The sequence below is a fragment of the Conger conger genome, chromosome 17 (genome assembly GCF_963514075.1).
Source record: "Conger conger chromosome 17, fConCon1.1, whole genome shotgun sequence".
Classification (NCBI taxonomy): Eukaryota; Metazoa; Chordata; class Actinopteri; order Anguilliformes; family Congridae; genus Conger; species Conger conger.
In genome coordinates this window covers 14,051,752-14,070,571 of record NC_083776.1, presented here as the reverse complement: position 1 = coordinate 14,070,571, position 18,820 = coordinate 14,051,752, and the positions used below count along the sequence as shown (strand labels likewise).

General features: G+C 48.0%; 1 protein-coding gene across 1 annotated transcript; it reads right to left on the bottom strand.

Annotated features, from left to right (window-relative positions):
• Positions 1–66: 66 nt before the first annotated feature.
• On the bottom strand, positions 67–18,700 carry pgap1 (post-GPI attachment to proteins inositol deacylase 1). Its single transcript, XM_061226832.1, has 27 exons — positions 18,514–18,700; positions 16,470–16,623; positions 14,441–14,616; positions 13,445–13,616; positions 12,848–13,008; positions 12,675–12,727; positions 12,030–12,096; positions 11,416–11,521; positions 11,282–11,340; positions 11,114–11,197; positions 10,963–11,012; positions 10,702–10,753; positions 10,340–10,417; positions 9,860–9,935; positions 9,642–9,715; positions 9,491–9,542; positions 9,166–9,232; positions 8,956–9,061; positions 8,763–8,801; positions 8,233–8,326; positions 7,657–7,747; positions 7,186–7,431; positions 6,665–6,800; positions 6,310–6,360; positions 5,749–5,963; positions 5,317–5,421; positions 67–4,950 (listed from the first exon to the last, which is right to left on the bottom strand). Exons 1-27 carry the CDS (start codon positions 18,643–18,645, stop codon positions 4,812–4,814), a joined length of 2,835 nt encoding a protein of 944 aa, XP_061082816.1. The 5' UTR covers positions 18,646–18,700; the 3' UTR covers positions 67–4,811.
• Between the last annotated feature and the right edge of the window lie 120 nt (positions 18,701–18,820).

Genomic DNA, 18,820 nt, shown 5'->3' with positions numbered 1-18,820 from the left:
ACCTTTTCAGTGTCATTTTGAGGGGTTTGTTCCAAGTTTCACAAATAAAACACAAGGACAGACAGCTTATTTCTTTAATTTATTTGTACTCTCATTGGAACCACAATAGTGCGCACAAATTGCACAAATTTTCAACTAAAAAAAACCCAGTATTTTAAAAACTGTGAAATGAAAAAATAAACACCACCACCTCACAACATCTTCTTTAGTAACAATGCTTTACACCTGAGAACTGAGCACATGTCTTTGTTATGTGTCCTTAAAGCAGATAAATCAAATGGTTTCTGCTCAAACAGAAGGTGACTTGTGACCAAAGCAGGTTAATGAAAACAGTTCAGAAGGTGAATTGAAACGAGTCTTAAATTGACTTGCTTCTGAAATTTCCCCCATTTCCCCCATCTACCATGACACCCATAGCCTTTTACTGTGAAATATCTCCAGTTAATTTCTCCAAGTTAACATGGTGTAAATTCCCCCAGTCTGGCAATCGTGATGACAGCCTGCTTTTGGAACTGCTGTGGTCACATGTGCATTAAGACCTAAAAGTACTCCGACCATCTCCACACACAAATTAGGAAATGAATTAACACGTAGAAAACCTCACTAATTGGCTCTTAAGAAGATAGGAGGACAGTTACGATTTATTGTTAGGTAGATTCTCAGGTCAAAAAAAAACAACCAAAAACAGTTACAGCATTGAAACTATTAGGCATTTATAGACATTTAATCTCAAGCGCAAAAATAGGGACATTTTTCACGCTACAACTACAACGCAACCCCAACAGGACCAGGCTGGTAAGATTCAAATCAGAGTTCAAAAAAGCTGAGGAGAAGAAATAAAACTAAACCCTCTGGTCCTGTTTAGGGTATAGCGCTAAAATAGGCCCTCAGCTGGGCTGATGGCGACGTGTGCTTGTACTACAGACACCACTGAACACAGATCAGTGAAAAAAGGCATTCACAGGAGACCAAATGTGCCTTCTGCGCACTTACAGTATTACTCCAACACAGTCAATAAGCAATAATTTCCTAGCACACTAAATGAACAGTGTAGACAGCCAGCAAATGGAAGTCATATTCACAATGTGGAGCTACCAGAGACCATCCATTTTCTTTTTCTTTTGTTCCTGAAAATCAAATAAATGTTCCTTCATGTCGCTCATACATTTGGGTGTATCCGTAGCTCGATGTAGAGCAAGGCTGGAGTTCAAGGTGCAGCCAGACCAGATATGTGACTTTGCTTGGGCAGACTTCATTTGGACTTAATGGTAACTATGCCACAAACAACACATACTGGTCAGAAGCACTCTAAGTTAGCATAAATTTCAACATTTGATAACAGCTGGTAAACAACTCTCCTACATCACAGCACAGTTACATTGAGCACTGATATAAACCACAATCATATCAATATAAAACATTTCATTGTGTGTGTTTTTTTTGTGTTATTTTTCAAAATTACTTCATATCTTTTTTTTAAATTAAGACAATGTTCGGCCTGTACAAAGTTGTTCACAATTAACATTTGGTCAGAGGCAGGGTCCGTACAAGTCAACCCACGGGAACTGCACCATACGTAAATGCACACAGAGACAGACACAAACACACACACACACACATACATAGCCTCACACGCACACGCACACAGGTGCAGGTACAATCACAGTGCAGGAGACACAGACCTGTGTCAGAGGTGTGTATGTGTGCGTCACCCTAGCAACCTAGGAGTTCCAGGAGAAGCAGAAATGCCAGAAATGGAGAGGGGCTATGACAGTATAGCGTGGTGCAAACTCCGGTCTGCAAGCTGGTTTTTGTTCCAACCAATTACTTTCATTTATTTTTCTGACAGCTCTATAAATTATGTTGGTTCACTCCTGTAGTTGAGCACAGTAAAATCTAAGCTGATGCATATACAAATTAAATTTAAATTAAATTAAAAATACTAATTAAATCATTAATAGCAGAAGTTGGCACAAAATCCTGAAGCGGATTGGCCCTTGCTGTCCACCACTGTGTTATAGGGAGCCAAACACTCAGCGTCTACAGGCCGGGCCTACGATACAGCTGAAACAGAGCGATACACTCCTCAGCCCAGCAAGTGAAAATATGAATGGAAGCGGTGGGGGTGGGGGGGCATTTCTGCATGAAGGCACGAGCAGTGAAATCTGGGAGGGAGGATGGAACAGGGGATAGGGGGCGCTCTTGTGCAGCCTCAGTCCAGCCTGGTTTAGGTCCCAGGTAACGCACAACAACAAAACGCTTAGCCGGGGGGTGGACTTTCCGCCAGGCCTCGGAGAGAGCCAGCAGTGGGCAGAAGAGAGGTGGTAATTGCGGCTAGCTGAGCTGACATGAGGTTGTTCTATTTTTCAGATATCTGCGCAGTCCCCACTTGCTGGACGCAGGTCCTGCCCAGAGAGCCTAGCCGCAGGAGAGCACACGCAGGTCGCACACTGCGTACCGTACATTTTCCTGTCTCTCGTCCTCATACTCGAACCTCATACTCCCTGTAGTACACACATTCAGAGGGAGTGCACATCTCATGCTCCACCCGATCGAGGCAACCCCCCCCATCCCCCACCCGCCTACATACACAGCTGCAGCAAAACGGACAAACCGGAGTGAAGCGTAGGGGAAAATAAAAGTGCACGGTTCAATACGGTGAGTTCAGCTTTCAGCCAGAGGGGGCGCTGCTGCGAGTCGTTCAGGCTGCAGTGACTCGTTTATTCAGGCTGCTTCAGGCTGGGTTTACTCTAAAGGGAACTGTGGAGGGGGATGGGGGTGAAATTCAAGGAGTCGGAAAAAAAAGACCTGTGAACACTTTGCCATAGCACAGCACAAAAAGCTAGGTTTTTGGGCATACAGAGACAAAGAACTGCAATAGTCTACCGAGTTACTGTTACTAAGCCACTGATTGCCAAGAACACAAGGGACTTCTTCTAAAAGTAAAGGGCTGGGCGATTCCAGGGGACCGGGATAGTGTTGTGCCCTCTGGTGGCCATGAGGGAGTGAGGTAGCAGGCACGGCTTCGGAGCATGACAACAGCTGTTCAGGTGGGTCTCATGCACACTCTCACACACACACACACGCACACACACACAGAACGCAAGAGTTGTGACCTTAATTGTACATCTGACTCAGTACTATTCATTTTTGACCTGGCACAAATTTCACCCAAAAATTGACAACCTTTTCAGACCCAAGAAATCCTGGAAGAGAAGTGAACTGCGCAATTACCTGCTCTGATTGGTCAGTTAAGTGCTGAGTAACAATGAACACCTGCACACCCTGCAGACCCCTCATCCAAGTCAAACTTACAATTCAGGGCGCAAGAAAAATAAACTGTGCAAGAAATGCCAATATATTGCACCTAGTAAATGCCTTTGAGGCCAAATTTATAACCAAATTCACAATGTCTCAGCCGTTCAGCTCACGGTTTCCAACACAATGATGGGAAAGTGGCAGTAGCAACTTCTCTACTGACGTGTGGGGGCTTTTCCTCTCTTGAATCTGAAACACTTTACCATGCAGTGTGTCAAAGGTTTCTTTGAATTCTGACAGACGAAGGGAGTTGCCAAAACCGATGAACCAATCCACAGAAAGCAGGACAGTGTGTTGGTCTGATGGAAGGGTTCAACGTTGCCCCTGTAGTGCAGTGTGAGCAGACAGTAGCTGCAGGGCGTGATGTACCCCTCCCTGTAGGTCATCACAGGGAGGTTAGAGAGCGGAGAGAGAACTGGAGCTGGCGCCCACCTAACAAACAAGTTGGCCATTTTAAACAAATCTGTCAGGCTCATCCCATTGGCTGCGAGGCGAGGCAGTGACCTGCTCGCTCGGAGAGTGACGGACACCCCTTCCAGGTAAAAGGCAGGTCAGGGCGAGTTGTAAGGACATCAGAACAGACACAAAACATCTTCCATGCATTCAGCACGTCACAAAGCTTTCCACTCGACAATCGGACCCGGCGAGTTTGCCGTATCTGTGCTTGTTTTAGGATGTGCAGGGAGGCAGGGGGGCAGGTGGATTGTGGGTATCAGACAGGCGCACCTTCTGGTTCTTTCTGTACTTCCTGGTTCTGAAGTCACCTGGTACAATGCAGCCAAAGATCCCAACTGTTTCCGTTCTGCTGCTTTGAGGATTGATGATTGCTTAAGGCTAAGAGTGTTTGGCCACTGAGGAGACAGCACAGACCGTCTACAGCAGCCAGATGGTCAGCTCCATATTTTTCCACAATTAAAGTTGTGTCCACACCATTGCTGAAGCAGCGAGTGTTTTGAGTGGCTGGTCCATTATGAGTGTTAGTGGTGGACACGTCTACTCTTAGAACATCCACAGCTACCACAGCAAGGCAGATGACAGAACAACCCCCTGTTACCAGCCAGAACCTCACTGGAGATGGAAGTAGAGAGAGACAGGAGCTGACCATCTGGTTTGTGTGTAGAGCATCTGCAGTGACAGCGATGAATCGTCTGGTTAGGATGGCAGTGCTGGGTCACAGGTAGGGGGTTACAGAGAGAGAGAGACGCTGAAGCCTCCCCTAATCAACCAGACTATTACCATAACACAACCACGTCACGATACCAATAACAATGTGATATTGGAATAGAGAAATTAATATACAACAATAGTAATACCCTGTCGGGAATCCCCAGGTGTGACATCATGAGACCGGGCAGGTGGAGGGGGGGGGGGTTTACTCCACAGAGACTGATGTTGTCCTCCACAGAGAATCGTGGCGGGTGGGGGTGGGTCCCGCCCCGCCCCCCTGACCCTGTCCCTGGAGGCGGAGCCTGTGAGGTGCGGGAGGTGGGGCTTCACAGGCGGCAGGCCAGGACCAGCAGGCCGAGTGGCACGCACAGGAAGTGAGTCACGCGGTACAGGTGCAGCATGGAGATGGTCACCATGACGATGCACAGGGGCAGCAGGACGTGGGAGGTCAGGGCGAGGAGTTTGCTGTGAAACACACAGAGACATGAGTGCGCACACACACATACACACACACACACACACACACACACACACACACACACACACACACACATACACACACATACACACACATACAAACACAGCTCCAACAGTTCATCCTGATCCCATCATTATGGCACATGTGCCAATGAGCTGATCATTCGTGAAATCAGACAAACAGACCGAGACAGACAGACAGAGAGAGACAGACAGACACAGGCAGTCACACAGATAGAGTGAGAGACAGACAGACAGACAGAGACAGACAGACAGACACTGGCAGTCACACAGACAGACAGACACAGTGAGAGACAGACAGACACAGGCAGTCACACAGACGGGCTGCTGTACCTGTGGCGCAGTGTCAGTGTGTTGCAGTTGATTAACAGAATAGTGGAGGTGAGCACAGGGAGTGCAAACGGCCAGCAGGGGTCAGGATCCAACCGCACAGAATACCTGCAGAGCAGAACAACAGTCTGTGTTCAGAGTGTGTGTGTGTGTGTGTGTGTGTGTGTGTGTGTGTGTGAGAGAGTAGAGCGTCTGTGTATGCGTGCGATATGTGTGTGTGTGTGTGTGTGAGAGAGAGTAGAGCGTCTGTGTGTGCGTGCGATATGTGTGTGTGTGTGTGTGTGTGTGTGTGAGAGAGAGTAGAGCGTCTGTGTGTGCGTGCATGCATGCATGCATGTGTATGCGTGCGATATGTGTGTGTGTGTGTGTGTATATGTGCGGTATGTATGTGTGTGTGTGTATGTATATGTGCGGTATGTATGTATGTGTGTGTACCTCAGGCTGCGGGCCCAGTGCAGCAGGGAGGGAGCACTCAGTATCAGGGGCAGAGTCAGTAGAGCTGACAGACTCAGGTGCAGCTGCAGGTCATCAGTCACCTCCTGCAGCACCGACTCCGACAGCACGGGGGCGCCATTACATTCCTTCAAGTGGTTCTGGCCCTCAGCATCCCCCGACTCCTTCTCTTTCTCTCCGTTCTGCTGCTGGGGAGCCTGGGTAACACAGTGCAAGACAGGAAAATGTAATCTGCCAGCAGGAACTGATAATATGGAATTGAACGTGTTGCTAATGCTAGTAGAGTTTGATATCAAAGTGATGAAACAAACACAGGACACCCACAGGGCCATAGAGCATGTACCCCAGTCGTGGCTAACAAACACCAGTCCATTGACCGGCACCAGTTCCTGAACTGCCATAATAATAAAATGCATGATGTTGTTGACCTTACAATATCTGCCAGTCCCTGAAGCTTTGAGACTCCAGTCCACAGGCTGAAAACTGTTGGGAACCACGTTTATAGCGCATGTATAGACCTCACTGCCTTCATATCATACTTACCAGGTTCAGAACGTTCTTCAGCGTCCTCTTCGACATCTGCAGCCGAAGCACCTGTTCAAAGAGAAACGCACACGCACGCACGCACACACACACACAGTAAGGCATCTGAAGGTCACACCAATGTCTGCTGAGTAAATGCTCTCTAGGCCTTGCTGTATGTGAAGGCACAGTCTAGGGCAACGCTATTACTGATTATGTGTGTCAGTGCACACTCCACAGTCTCCACACTCATGGTTCCTGTCACCCTATTCACAGGGCATCACGTTTACCATCCCAAAAGAGCCTCTCCCATCCCGTCCCGACCTGAGACTGGACCCCACGGCCCTCTGGTGCACTGCGGGATGGCCAGACTCACCCGGTACAGGTAGAGCAGGAAGGCGCAGGTGAGGGCCAGGGCTCCGCACGTGGCCCAGCCCAGCAGACAGAGGGAGGGGACGAGCAGCAGCTGGAGCCAGGGGTGCAGGGTGCCGCCGTCCCGGGACGCGCTGGGCCTGGAGGGGCGTGCGGACAGAACGGGGGGGGGTTAGGGTCTGAACCACAGCCTCTCACCTGTTCAAATATTTCTTACACAAACACGTTACCAGTCAGCTAACGACGAAATCACCCCGAACCAAGGTCAACAACGTTCTTTTGAATTTGAGGGTTATATCATCAGGGAGCATTGTTGCGGTAACCTGCACTTCACTGTGCTTTTACTCGTGAACTAACCCCGATACATGAGCACAAACTCAAGAAAATAAGCAGGATGTGAGGCACTTCCTAATTCAGCTGGCTAACAGAGCCGAATGCTGCATCTCGAGTGCGTTTGCAGGCTAAAGAGAACCTGCGAGGCGCAGGGTGATGAGGTCACAGCGCGGCGCAGGGTGATGACATCACCTGTGCAGTGGGGCCAGGAGCAGGGAGCAGAGGCGGAGGAAGAGCTCGAGCAGGGTGCTGCCCCAGAAGGCCACGGTGGCCCCCAGCAGGCACAGGACCAGCGACAGCAGGCGGGTCCACTCCTCCTCGGGGGCCGGCCAATCGGAGGGCTCCGCATCCCCGCCGCTGGCGTCCAGCGACGACAGAGGCAAGCCGTCCACAGGGGGGAGCCAGAGAGCCGTCCAACCCTCCTGGAACCAGCGGAGCCTAAAACAGCAAGCAAGAGACAGGGACTCAATTCTATTTCTTCAACACCGTGCTCAAACACACCATTTTCCGACATGTATAATCTAACTGCGATTTTACATGTCATTCAAACGATTCTGTCGCAGACTCCAATGATAGTATTTTGGGTGAGAGAGGTTCAGAAACAGGTGGCAGTCATAGGCAGCTCTGTAAGAAGAGCGGTGAGTGCAGGTGTGTGAGACTCACCTGAGCAGCAGGTGTAGCAGGTAGACAGGTAGCTCCACCTTAAGGGGAAGGGCAACCCCACCCACAGCCTCACTCATCTTCACTAGATGTCCTGCAGGGAGGCAGTTTGTCACTCGCTAACTCACACGAAACATAACATAGCATAGCATAGCATAAGATAACATAGGATAACATAGCACAACATAATCATTAGAATAGCCCAGCCCATTCAGCCCAATGCACGCCTTTCCTACCACTAAAGTGTAAGTCATGCTTAGTTTACCTAAAAGCTAGGTAGAAGTTTTATCTACCACCGTATCAAGTCTGGTTTTGTAAAAACGCCAGCATTTCTGCCTCCACTACATGTCCTGGCAAGCTATTCCACAGAATGACCACTCTCTGTGCAGAAATAATTTTAATGTCTGCACAAAATCTACCCCTCGTTCTGCTAACAGAACTCAACCTGAAGAATCCCATGTTGTAAAAGTCTAATTTTACTAAACCTGAAGAGATTCCGCATATAGTGTTACACAGAAGCACACATGCACAAAAACACACACATACAGTGTTCATACAAACACAGAGTGCACCACTCACCAGTCCTTAAGAGGGCCTTCAGCTGTCCCTCTAAAGCCAGCAGAAGCCCCACTGCAGTGTAGACAGGTAGGGTGGAACCACAGAACCTCAGGACCTGCACACACACACACACACACACACAACAACACACACACACACACACACACACACACAACAACAACAACACACACACACACAACACACACACACACACACTCACACACACAGACAAACAGACAGACAGACCCACACACACACACACACACACACACACACACACAGACAAACAGACAGATCCACACACAGACACACACACACACACACACACACACACACACAGACAGACCCACACACAGACACACACAACACACACAGACAAACAGACAGACAGACCCACACACAGACACACACAACATAGTCAGTGTGTTATTAGTTGTCCAGCACATCTCACACCAATGACTTCCCACTGTCTATGATTCACATCCTTCAGGTCCTTCAGGTCTGAATGTATGAAGCTGCTGAGGTTTTCCTTCAACACCCACAGGTCTTACCTGTCCCAGCACCTTGGGGAAGGAGGTCCTCACTAGGATCTGGAGAGAGGGAAAGAGAGGGAGGGATAGGGAGAGAGAGGGAGAGAGAGGGAGAGAGAGGGATAGGGACGGAGAGAGGACTCATTAAAACCCAGTCACTGACTGTGACTCAATCAGAAAGCAGTACGGTGGGAGAAGCGGTAAATGCGCTTACCTTGTACTGGCAGTTGGGGGCAGTGTGGAGCTGAAGCAGGGCGCTGGATGTGTTGCCAGGGCGACTGGTGTGCAGCATGGCAGGGATTTCTGTGACTGAGGGTAAGCTGAGAGACAGAGAACGTCATCAAGGAAAACGCCTCGAACGACAACATCAAGAGGGGGGAAAAAATCTGACAGACAGTTAGATGTACAGACATACAGATCTCACCTAGCTGTACTGAAGGAGTCCTCTCTGAACCACGGCACTGTCAGTCTGTACACACTGGGCAGTCTGTCTGTACAGAGTAACAGAATGAGAAAAAGAGATAAGTATATAGATAGAGGAAACTACTGATACTGCTGGTGAATGAGGTCTGCAGAGAGGAAACTACTGACACACAGCTGGTGAATGAGGTCTGCAGAGAGGAAACTACTGATACACAGCTGGTGAATGAGGTCTGCAGAGGAAACTACTGACACACAGCTGGTTAATGAGGTCCTCAGACAGGAAACTACTGACTCAGGCAAGGTTGGGAGATGACACTACTGCTCACCTTTTGCAGTTTTGCACTGGCCCATGATGGTGATCCTGAAAGCCTGATAGACCTGCCAACACACAACAGCACATTTACAGAAGGACACAGAAAGGGATAGAGAGATAAAGAGTAAGAGAGGAAGAGGGAGAAAGTAAGAAAGAGAGACTACCTGGTGGAAGTGCTGCAGCTGAATGTTGTGAAACAGCCCAGAGGAGCTCAAAGTGACATCACTGACCGTCAACCCTGAACATGACAGAGAAATGTACTCAAGTCAGCACACGAGCACACACTTAAACTCGCTATACACCCTATGTTCTCTCATCCACAAAGTAAGGCCATTTCAGTTTGAGAAGTGGTTGGAGTATTCCGATGACTCCTCTCACTCACCGAAGGACAGCACATGAGGGACGGGCACGGTCACGGTCCGAGACTCCAGGATCAGCCACTCGCACTCCACGCTGAACTGTGACAAACACACCACAGAATGAAGGCAACACTATCAGAGTTAGAAATCCGTAATGTGAGTGGTCATCGGAGGGTTGCCGGTTTTGGGTGCGTTGACGTGTCCCTTAGCAAGACGCCTCACCCCAAATTGCTCCCAATGAGTGTATTGGTACCTTGCATGGCAGCCTTTCACCATTGGTGTGTGTGAATGGGTGAATGAGAGGCATTCATTGGAAAGCGCTTTGGATAAAACTGCTATATACATAAATGCAGTCTATTTACCATTTACCATTACCCTCTTACAAAGCAGGGGAAAAAAAGACAAAACAAATGTCCTACCTCCCCTAAACCTACTTGAAAGCAACCAGAACCCTGAGAACAGGTTTTCAGTGGAAAAGAAGTGGAGGGGTAGAGGGGCGGTACCTGTCTCCCACTGAGGTTGGACGCACCAATGACCAGGTGAGAGATGGACGACAGATCACTGAGCTTCACTGTAATTGCCTGGGGGAGGGAAGAGTGACAGATGGACAGACCAATCACATCACAGATCTATCTGTGCCTCACGCAACAGTGAAAGTTCCATTGACAGGATTTGGGGGTTTGATTGGGTATGTGGAGGGAGATCGTATCTGAGTATCTTGAGGGAGAACATATTTGAGTATATTCAGAGAAAGTGTATCTGGGTAGGGTTGAGCAGCATCTTGATGGGGGGTATATGTGAGTAGGATAGTGTTATGGAGGTCTCTGGGTAGAGCAGAGTTAGGGGTCTAAGAGCCGATATGTACCTTGTAGGCTGGCAGCAGCTCAGTTCCCCAGGAGAGATCTACACCCTGCACACTGAGAGAGAGCACAGTCAGGGGTCACAATCAGGTTCAGTAGACATCACCTTGGTCCCATAACATAAGAACATTTTATCATTTATAATAATAAAATAATTTAAGTTATTTAGCTGACGCTTTTATCCAAAGAGACTTACAGTTGATTAGACTAAGGAGGGGACAATCCCTCCTGGAGCATTGTGGGGCTAAGGAAAGAGCAGTACTCACCACACAGAGCCCTCCATACGAGTGCAGCCGTAGAGCCAGCTGGTCATCTCCTGTGAGCACAGAGCACGCTCAGTACACACCCCACCCAGGGAACCCACTGGTACTCATCCAGCCAATCAGCAGTCAGAGGAGAGTAAAGCTGTTCACTCACCAGGTTGCTGTTCCGGCAGTAGAAGTGGCTGTAGGCTTTCCTGCGACTGGAGAGGGCGAACAGGAAGTACTTCACATGCGGCTCCTGAAAGAGAATCACACAGGACTCAGAATACGCGAGGCGCTCGGTCTAGCACACTGGACTCTAAAGTAGGCCGGGGAGTCGCACCTTCGGGCTGCTGTAGGCCAGCCGCAGCGTGTTGACCTCGGTCCAGGCCTCGGCAGGACCTGGGGGCAGAAAGGCGGTTAATGCCTGCATGCTGACCGTTCACGGACCCCTGGGACCCCCTGCGGGATACTGACCGGGGAATCTGATGTGAGCGTCCTCCTGAAAGCCCAGCAGCCGCACCGGGTGCCTGACGAAGTGATGCCTCAACACGGTCATTCTCTGCACAGGGTCATCTATGAACTGAGGAGATACGCACAGCTAACACCAGGGGATCTGAACACAGGAGATGAGCACAGCTAACACCAGGGGATGTGACACAGAAGATGTGCACAGCTAACACAGGGAACATGAACATAGAAGATGCACACACAGTTAACTCGCAGATAACGGACACATGTGCAATCACCACACAGGTGAGACAGGTAAGTGCCGGAAACTACAGATATACATCCATACACACAGGTTGTCTATTATACAATTTCATACAAATGAACCCTTTCAGTCCCAAGCCCAATATTAAGTGGCTCCACCCAAATCCCAAAGGGGTTTTGGCTTTGGTTGAGAAGATTGAGAAAGTTGAGAAAATTTAGCAGGGTTTTTAATAGGGGCTCAAAACAATATTATAGCATTTTGATCGAGAATACACTCTTGGGACTGAACGGGTTAACTACAGACACACATGGACACATTCATACTTAATTTGTGTAAGCGACACAGGTGAAGGGTGACAGTAAACTGCATAATTCACCTGTTTTGTGTTTGGGTCGATGAGGTCGAAAAATGCCCGGACGGTCGCAAGAACCAGCTCCTTGCACCTGTAACACGCATCCACACATGCACGTATAAACACACAACACATTAAAACAGCACTTCGTCAAAAATAACAATGAACTACCATTTCTCTAAAATTATTTTGGAAGTTTCCCATCATTTTGGGGGAAGGTCCAGAACATTAAACATTAAGCATTAAACTGAATTCTGGGGCGCCTTTTACTGTAAAAAGGGCACAGTGAATATTACTGTCTAATTAGATGGTTTAAACTGAGATGCGTTGGTGAGGCCGAATGGTTAAGCACAAATGATCCCGATTTGGTGAAGAAGATCAGAGAAATCTGGTTATATCACGTAAAATTGATTGGGTCTGCCACCTCTCTCGGTGATTGTCAGCAGTTGATTAGAAGCCATCCCTAAAACCCTTGGCACTGGAACAGCCACCCAGGAACTGACCGCTACAGAGCACCTTCATCCATTTGATTCCCCAAACCTTGTGACGCACTGCACAGCTTGTTTCTACTGCAAAACAGGAAGATGCTTACCCCACACCCACAATCCCTTGCCCCCCTTGTCTTGGACCCCATTCAACCCCCTTAGCAGTGGGCACAGGAACACCTACCAAACAATGGAGAGGTGGTCCGTTGACACCCACGTCCGGGGAACAGCTGTAACCTTACAGAGACAAAGCGAGAGAGAGCATTATTGGTGTTTGTTTGCCACTGAATCCAAAATGGCCCCTGTGACATCAGCTTAACCCATGAGAGAGTGGGAGGCGCAGTGACCCAAACATACCACTAGGGAGAGCTTGTTGGGGTCCCCCACTGGACAGGGCAGGGTGGCCAGGCCTGAGCGCACCTGGTAGTCACGGTAACCGCCCCCGACAGACAGCACCGTCACGTTGTGCAGGTCCCCCGCGCCACTGTACCAGCGCTCCCTCACTGCAGAGTAAAACTCTGAGACACAGAGAAAGAGACAACACTCAGCTATACTTCACTACATATTTAAGAAAATAATCTTTCCTCCTTATTTCCCCTCATTATTTGTAAGTTACTAAATAATATGAGTGAGAATAACGTAGTGAATGACGTTAACTAGAGAACTAGAGAAATACATTACAATTACATTATAATACATTACAATACATTACAATACATAATATTATATTACAGTTGCTTGGCAGGCGCTCTTATCCAGAGCGGCGCACAGTAAACGGTGTAAAAACTGCACACAACCTAGGCCTTTACATTACGTCAAGGAAAAGACATTTCTAAGATAGATAGATATCAGGACAAATTCAGCACAACATGGTACGAACTTCCATGGGTTTAAATGCACAGAAAGGCCTGTGATGTAAGCCCTCCACGCGAGGCAGCCATTTTGTGCTGTTACCGAGCAGCTGGGCATCCAGGGGCAGCACGGGGGCGCTGTGGGGGGACGCCTGGGTCAGGATGAGGCTGACCAGCTGGGGGCTGAACCGGGGGAGGGTGAAGAGGGCTCGGGCCACCACACCGCCCATGGAGTGCCCCACCAGCACCACGCTCCGAGGGGGCTGGGCTTGGCTCTGAAGGGGGACAGAGGACCGGGCGGTTAGTTAGTGGGTGAGGGCTCAACCGTTTCAAGCATTTCCAGTTCAGTCTATGCCAGTTCTCTGCGTGATCGGTTTGGCTCAAACTCCTCACGTGCTTGAGGGTCACTTTCCACCCCGGGAGTTTCAGTTCACTGCCCGTACGGAATACCGCACGATCAAACCATTTTCACAACTGAGCTTTGTGGTAAAATTCACCTGCCGCAAGTGTCTCTTCACTGAAAACCTAGCTAAGGACTCGAGAAAACTTGACTTCTTCTAGCATAATAGATCTGGAAGTAGTTTCGAATTCACTCTGTGCTTGCAATTGTGCCATTTGTTGTGAATTCAAATCAATTGTGCATTGTGCCACAAATTGTGGAATTTTTTTTTATTCTAAAAATGTAGATTCAGCAGAGGACTTTTCAAACAATCCTTCAAGCTGTTACATTAAACCTGCTAAACTGGCTTTTCCCATGGATATAAAATGCCACCTGCCTGTAATCCGTTTGAGTCCTCGATTTCCAGGGGGGCTAAAACTTTGTCTTATGGCCAGGCCCTGCTCTAAACAATCATGTTGGCAACATAGGCTCAGGCTATAAGAGCAGTCGTCTGTCAGTCAGAGGGTTGCCAGTCAATCACCATTGGTATGTGAGTGTGCGTATGAATGGGTGAATGACAAGCATCAATTGTCCAGCGCTTTGGATAAAGGACCTATATGAATGTCAACCATTTACCATTTACCATTCCTCCACCTTTTGAATTTTTTAATTGACCCCTGACCTCCTGACCCCGTCCCCTGTGTGGTGGCGTGACCTGACCTTGTACAGCCGCAGGATGGCCTTGATGCACTCGTGCAGGAAGCGCGTCTGCTTGTACAGGCTCCCGCCGTACAGGGCCACCAGCTCCTCGTTGAAGTCCACGGTGAAAACGTTCAGGTGGAACTTGTTCTCCATGGCCTCTGCTTTCCGGAGGGCCACCGAACCCAGGGAGCGAGCTGAATGAAAGGGAACGGGGAATCGTGCACGCTTGGTCAAAACCGCACAGATCAGATGCAAGCATTCTTATTTCTCCGTTCTATGCAAACCCATTCCCGTCTAGCATGCGGCTTGAGTGTCAGCATGCAGATACAGAATTACACTCAAAACCCAGTACTGGCATACATCTGACTGCGAGGGTGGGGCCATTCTTGCAATTCAGTTCTCTCATAATTCTTCCTTAATTATTGTATTATTTCACATGGTTATTAAGACACATTATGCAGATGGAAAGAGCATCATAAATGGCAAAGACAGAACCTGTACAGAACAGCCAAGGACCGGGCATGAGGCTGAGAATTTGTTGCAACCCCGGACACACCACTGTGATCACTGCAACAATAATTATATTTATTTATAAAATACCAGCAGTACTATCACTGTGTGCGAACAGCAACCGACAATGATCTGTAAAAATGTCATCACTTTATGGCAAGATGTCAATCACACAGTGCCAAGCATTGATCCATGAGAGGAACATTACTCTGCATAACCTCATACTAGTTGTCCAGCTCAGTTCAAGGTCAGAGTAAATGTTATAAATGGAATGACTCAGCCAGCAAAAATGAAGGCATACACATACTGTATTATTAAACAAAGCCAATACAGCAGTTTAGGACTGAGGCCAAAGTGCCGCTCCTTTAGGCTACAGCCACGCAAAGTACAGTTTTTAAGCAATGTTGCTGATACTGTAGTCCAGGGCTGTTCACCTGGTGGTCAGGTCTGCGAATGCGTGTGGTGGTAGACACGCTCTTGACCTTTGGATCGTAAATACAAAAAGTACAATTCAGCCGCATTATCTGAACTATGTCCAACTTTCCATTTGCTGCTTCAGCATGCCTCCCACTACCGGCAGAAAAGTAAATATGTTTTAGGAAGGCATAGACTTTGTATAGAGATAATAAATATAGCTTATAGTACTTTCACTTGCTCATAGATTCCCTATTCCCTGGTGGAAATTGGAACTACTAGCCTAAGGCTGAATTTAGTTGCAACCGGTTTCTGCTCCAACTAGATACCATCTGGTGCTGCTCTTTTGTCTGTACTAATGGTCTTGCCAGAATAGTTAATATTTCAACCACTGTGTTGCCAGCTTGATCATCTCCAAACCGAACTGGACGAGCTTAAAACCAGCAGGACCAGCTTACAACCAGGCGGAACCAGTTTAAAACCAGCAGGACCAGCTTACAACCAGGCGGAACCAGTTTAAAACCAGACTAGAACCAAGCTTGAATTTCCACCAGGGTTTCATTTCCCGCTACTAAAGATAATTTCAAAGGATACAAGGGTGGTAACATTTTCAAGTCATCAAATCGAATGACCTTAAACCCTTGATGTCACCTGAGCCTGGTTTGACAGATGAGAGTGAAACAAACATGTTTAGAGTGTTGTCTCTGCAGGTGCCCTCCTTCCTACACTAGTCAAGAAAAGATTGCAAAAAAGCCCAGATAATTGCCCATGCTCTATGGCAGTGGTCCTCACTCCTGGTCCTGGAGAGCCTGCTGGCTTTACTACTGGTCTACAGTCACTGAGGGTCACCCCCTCGGTCGATTATGATTATTATTAATTAACCTTTATTTATACATGGCAAGTTGACTGAGCATGCAAGCTCTTTTGCAGCAATGCCCTGTTAATGCCCCCCAAGTAGCCTAACATGCATGTCTTTGTACTGTGGGAGGAAACCCACACACAGACACGAAAACTGAACACAGAAAGGCCCAGGCTGGGATTCAAACCCAGGAAGAGAGGTTAGGAAGAGGCCATGCTGGGTTTGGGGCACTGCGGGGGTTTTGATGGTGCTGGGGGTTCTCACCTTGTTTGTAGCTGCCCGCGTTTCCGGGGAGAAAGAGGACGGGGGCGCCACTGAGCTTCAAGCCCCGGGTCTCCCGGGCGTAGAGGCCCTCTCCGTACAGGTAGAGGCCGTATCCCGGATACCGCTGAGCCACGCGCTGGGGCAGCTGCACGCGCTAGGGGGACGCAGAGAAACACACAGGGCAGCAGTTCAGTCCTGTGGTCAGGCAACTGGCCCAAACTGGCTACCCTATCTTAGGACAATATCTAGCTGTAGAAAAAGGAGTGTCTGCTTAATGCCAAACTGTACACAACTGGGGGCTGACGTCACATGATTTCACAGGTAAGGTGACCCCCTTCACCACACCCATCCCATAACCCCACCCTTATGATTATCTTGACCAGGGGTGTAACGAAGCAGGGATGTTATCTTTATCTTTTTTCTGGAATTTGTGCATTCATTCAGTTTCTACTGTGGTCAAATTAGCCCAATCATCCGGGTGAAGTGACATTTTAGCAACATTTCTTCATAATATTTTCCTGCTGTCTAATCTATGAGTGAACTGCTGGTTAGTGTGCCCGGCTAATTAGCTAATTGAGCGCAAGGTAAGTGGTGGAAACAAAATCCTGTGTACACCCCAGCATTCCAGGAAGTAACTTCTCCACACAATGTAGACTGCAGCTCAAATGACAGACATAAAAATAGCAGGCTATAATGAAAAGACACACAAGGCATGAGACAGGCTAGTGGAATAGCGCTCCCATGTACAGAGGACACAATATTCCATAATGCAGTTGTTTTTAAAAACTTGGACCTGGGGGCCCTCTGCATAAGCTGCTTTTTGTTCCAACCACAATTGCAATCACAGATTTTTACGGTGAGTAGAGGTACTCATCGTGTTTTGAGGGATTATTACCCTCTTAAACCAGATTATGTCTGAAATGGCTATGCACGCCATGAAGTATAAAAGACCCAAATTCATACTGTGTTTATGGGACATGCATTCTTCATTACGGGCATAGCTCGTTATTTACCTTCATGGTTTCAGAAGGTAAATAATCCCTCTCAATGACAATGACCTAATTTAGAAAAATTAACATTATGTGGCCAGGTGAAATGCAAGAGGTGAAAGTGACTATTTCCAGCATGGGAAAAGAGTCATGCATTTCCGAGAAAACCGATTTTCTCCTGCAAAAGATAGCAAAATATGATTAATAAAGTATGAATTTTGCGAGAAGGAACATGTGACCCTCTTAGCTGGCAGGACGCAGCCAGGCAGCAGGCCATAGTCAAAGGGACCGCCTTTTCATAGTAATCTCATGGGGGCACATCGGCTGAGACACAATTTCATGTCTGGACAGAGACGTGCAGTTATGATGGATGATCCGAGAGCGGTAGACTGCTGGTTTATTAATCACCTCACCAGGTATCAACAGATTTATTCCGGGAACGTGTGATCCCGCGACACATGGGAGATCAAACACACGACACATGAAAGCGCTGAGTGGTACACACGCCCAGTTACAAACTCCTATAAGCAGTTTCACACGTAGTCGGTGTAGACGGCCAGCTGAACAAAAATGTTCAGCAGAACGACGGGAAAAGCCGTGATACTACAAATAATATGACATTTGTCCCCAGAAAGGGTGCGATCAGGAAGTATTTGGGGCATGTAAGAAATTGTGGCTTGCTACACTTGTTGAAGAAAACCCAGTTCAGCATCAATAACTCTGTGAATGGGGCGTGGTGACATTATCGCTGGATTGACAAATAATTAAATCATGACATAATGTGAAGGCGATCAACGCGGCCACACGATAGGTTGAAGGCTATTTCGAAGCTTGTTCCAAGTGCCAAAACACGACGCACACGAAGTGCAAGCAAACTAGCTAGGCGGCAATCTTGTTAGCGATCTAATGGAATTTTCGCGCGATGTGTTCGTTCAAGAGCAAGACAACACAATCAAAACACCGTGGTTGTTTTGCATCAGTGCGTCTCGAACGCTCACTCATCAGGAAAAAAGCCTTGCTTCTCCTAAAGCGTAGATTGCTAGCGAGCTACTCACCCGGTATTCGGGGTATTCAAACATGTAGGTCATGCTGCATCTGTTTTCCTCGAACCCCGACAGCAGCTCTCGTAGCCCCATCGCCAAAAGCCCCAGGGTACAACCATAGAAGGCCACGGTGGCGATTTTCATTGCTTTAATTTGACGTCCCTATTTACTGTTGAGCCGTTTCCATGTCTACCCTACCCTACCCTGTCTACTATCTATCTCTATTGTATCATTCCAATGCATACAGTGGTACTGTCAACCTCCTTCCCGTAAACGTCACTAAGATTGTTGTAGTTGCTGACCTATAGGATAATACAAC

Bases quoted from the DNA above. Each gene is read 5' to 3' on its own strand.
- pgap1 (XM_061226832.1), bottom strand. From the start codon at position 18,645: ATGAAAATCGCCACCGTGGCCTTCTATGGTTGTACCCTGGGGCTTTTG. The intron at 14,617-16,469 runs GTGAGAACCCCC...CCTTTCATTCAG, and splicing joins CGCGGGCAGCTACAAACAAG to CTCGCTCCCTGGGTTCGGTG. The intron at 6,361-6,664 runs GTGAGTCTGGCC...CTCTTTGAACAG, and splicing joins TCCTGCTCTACCTGTACCGG to GTGCTTCGGCTGCAGATGTC.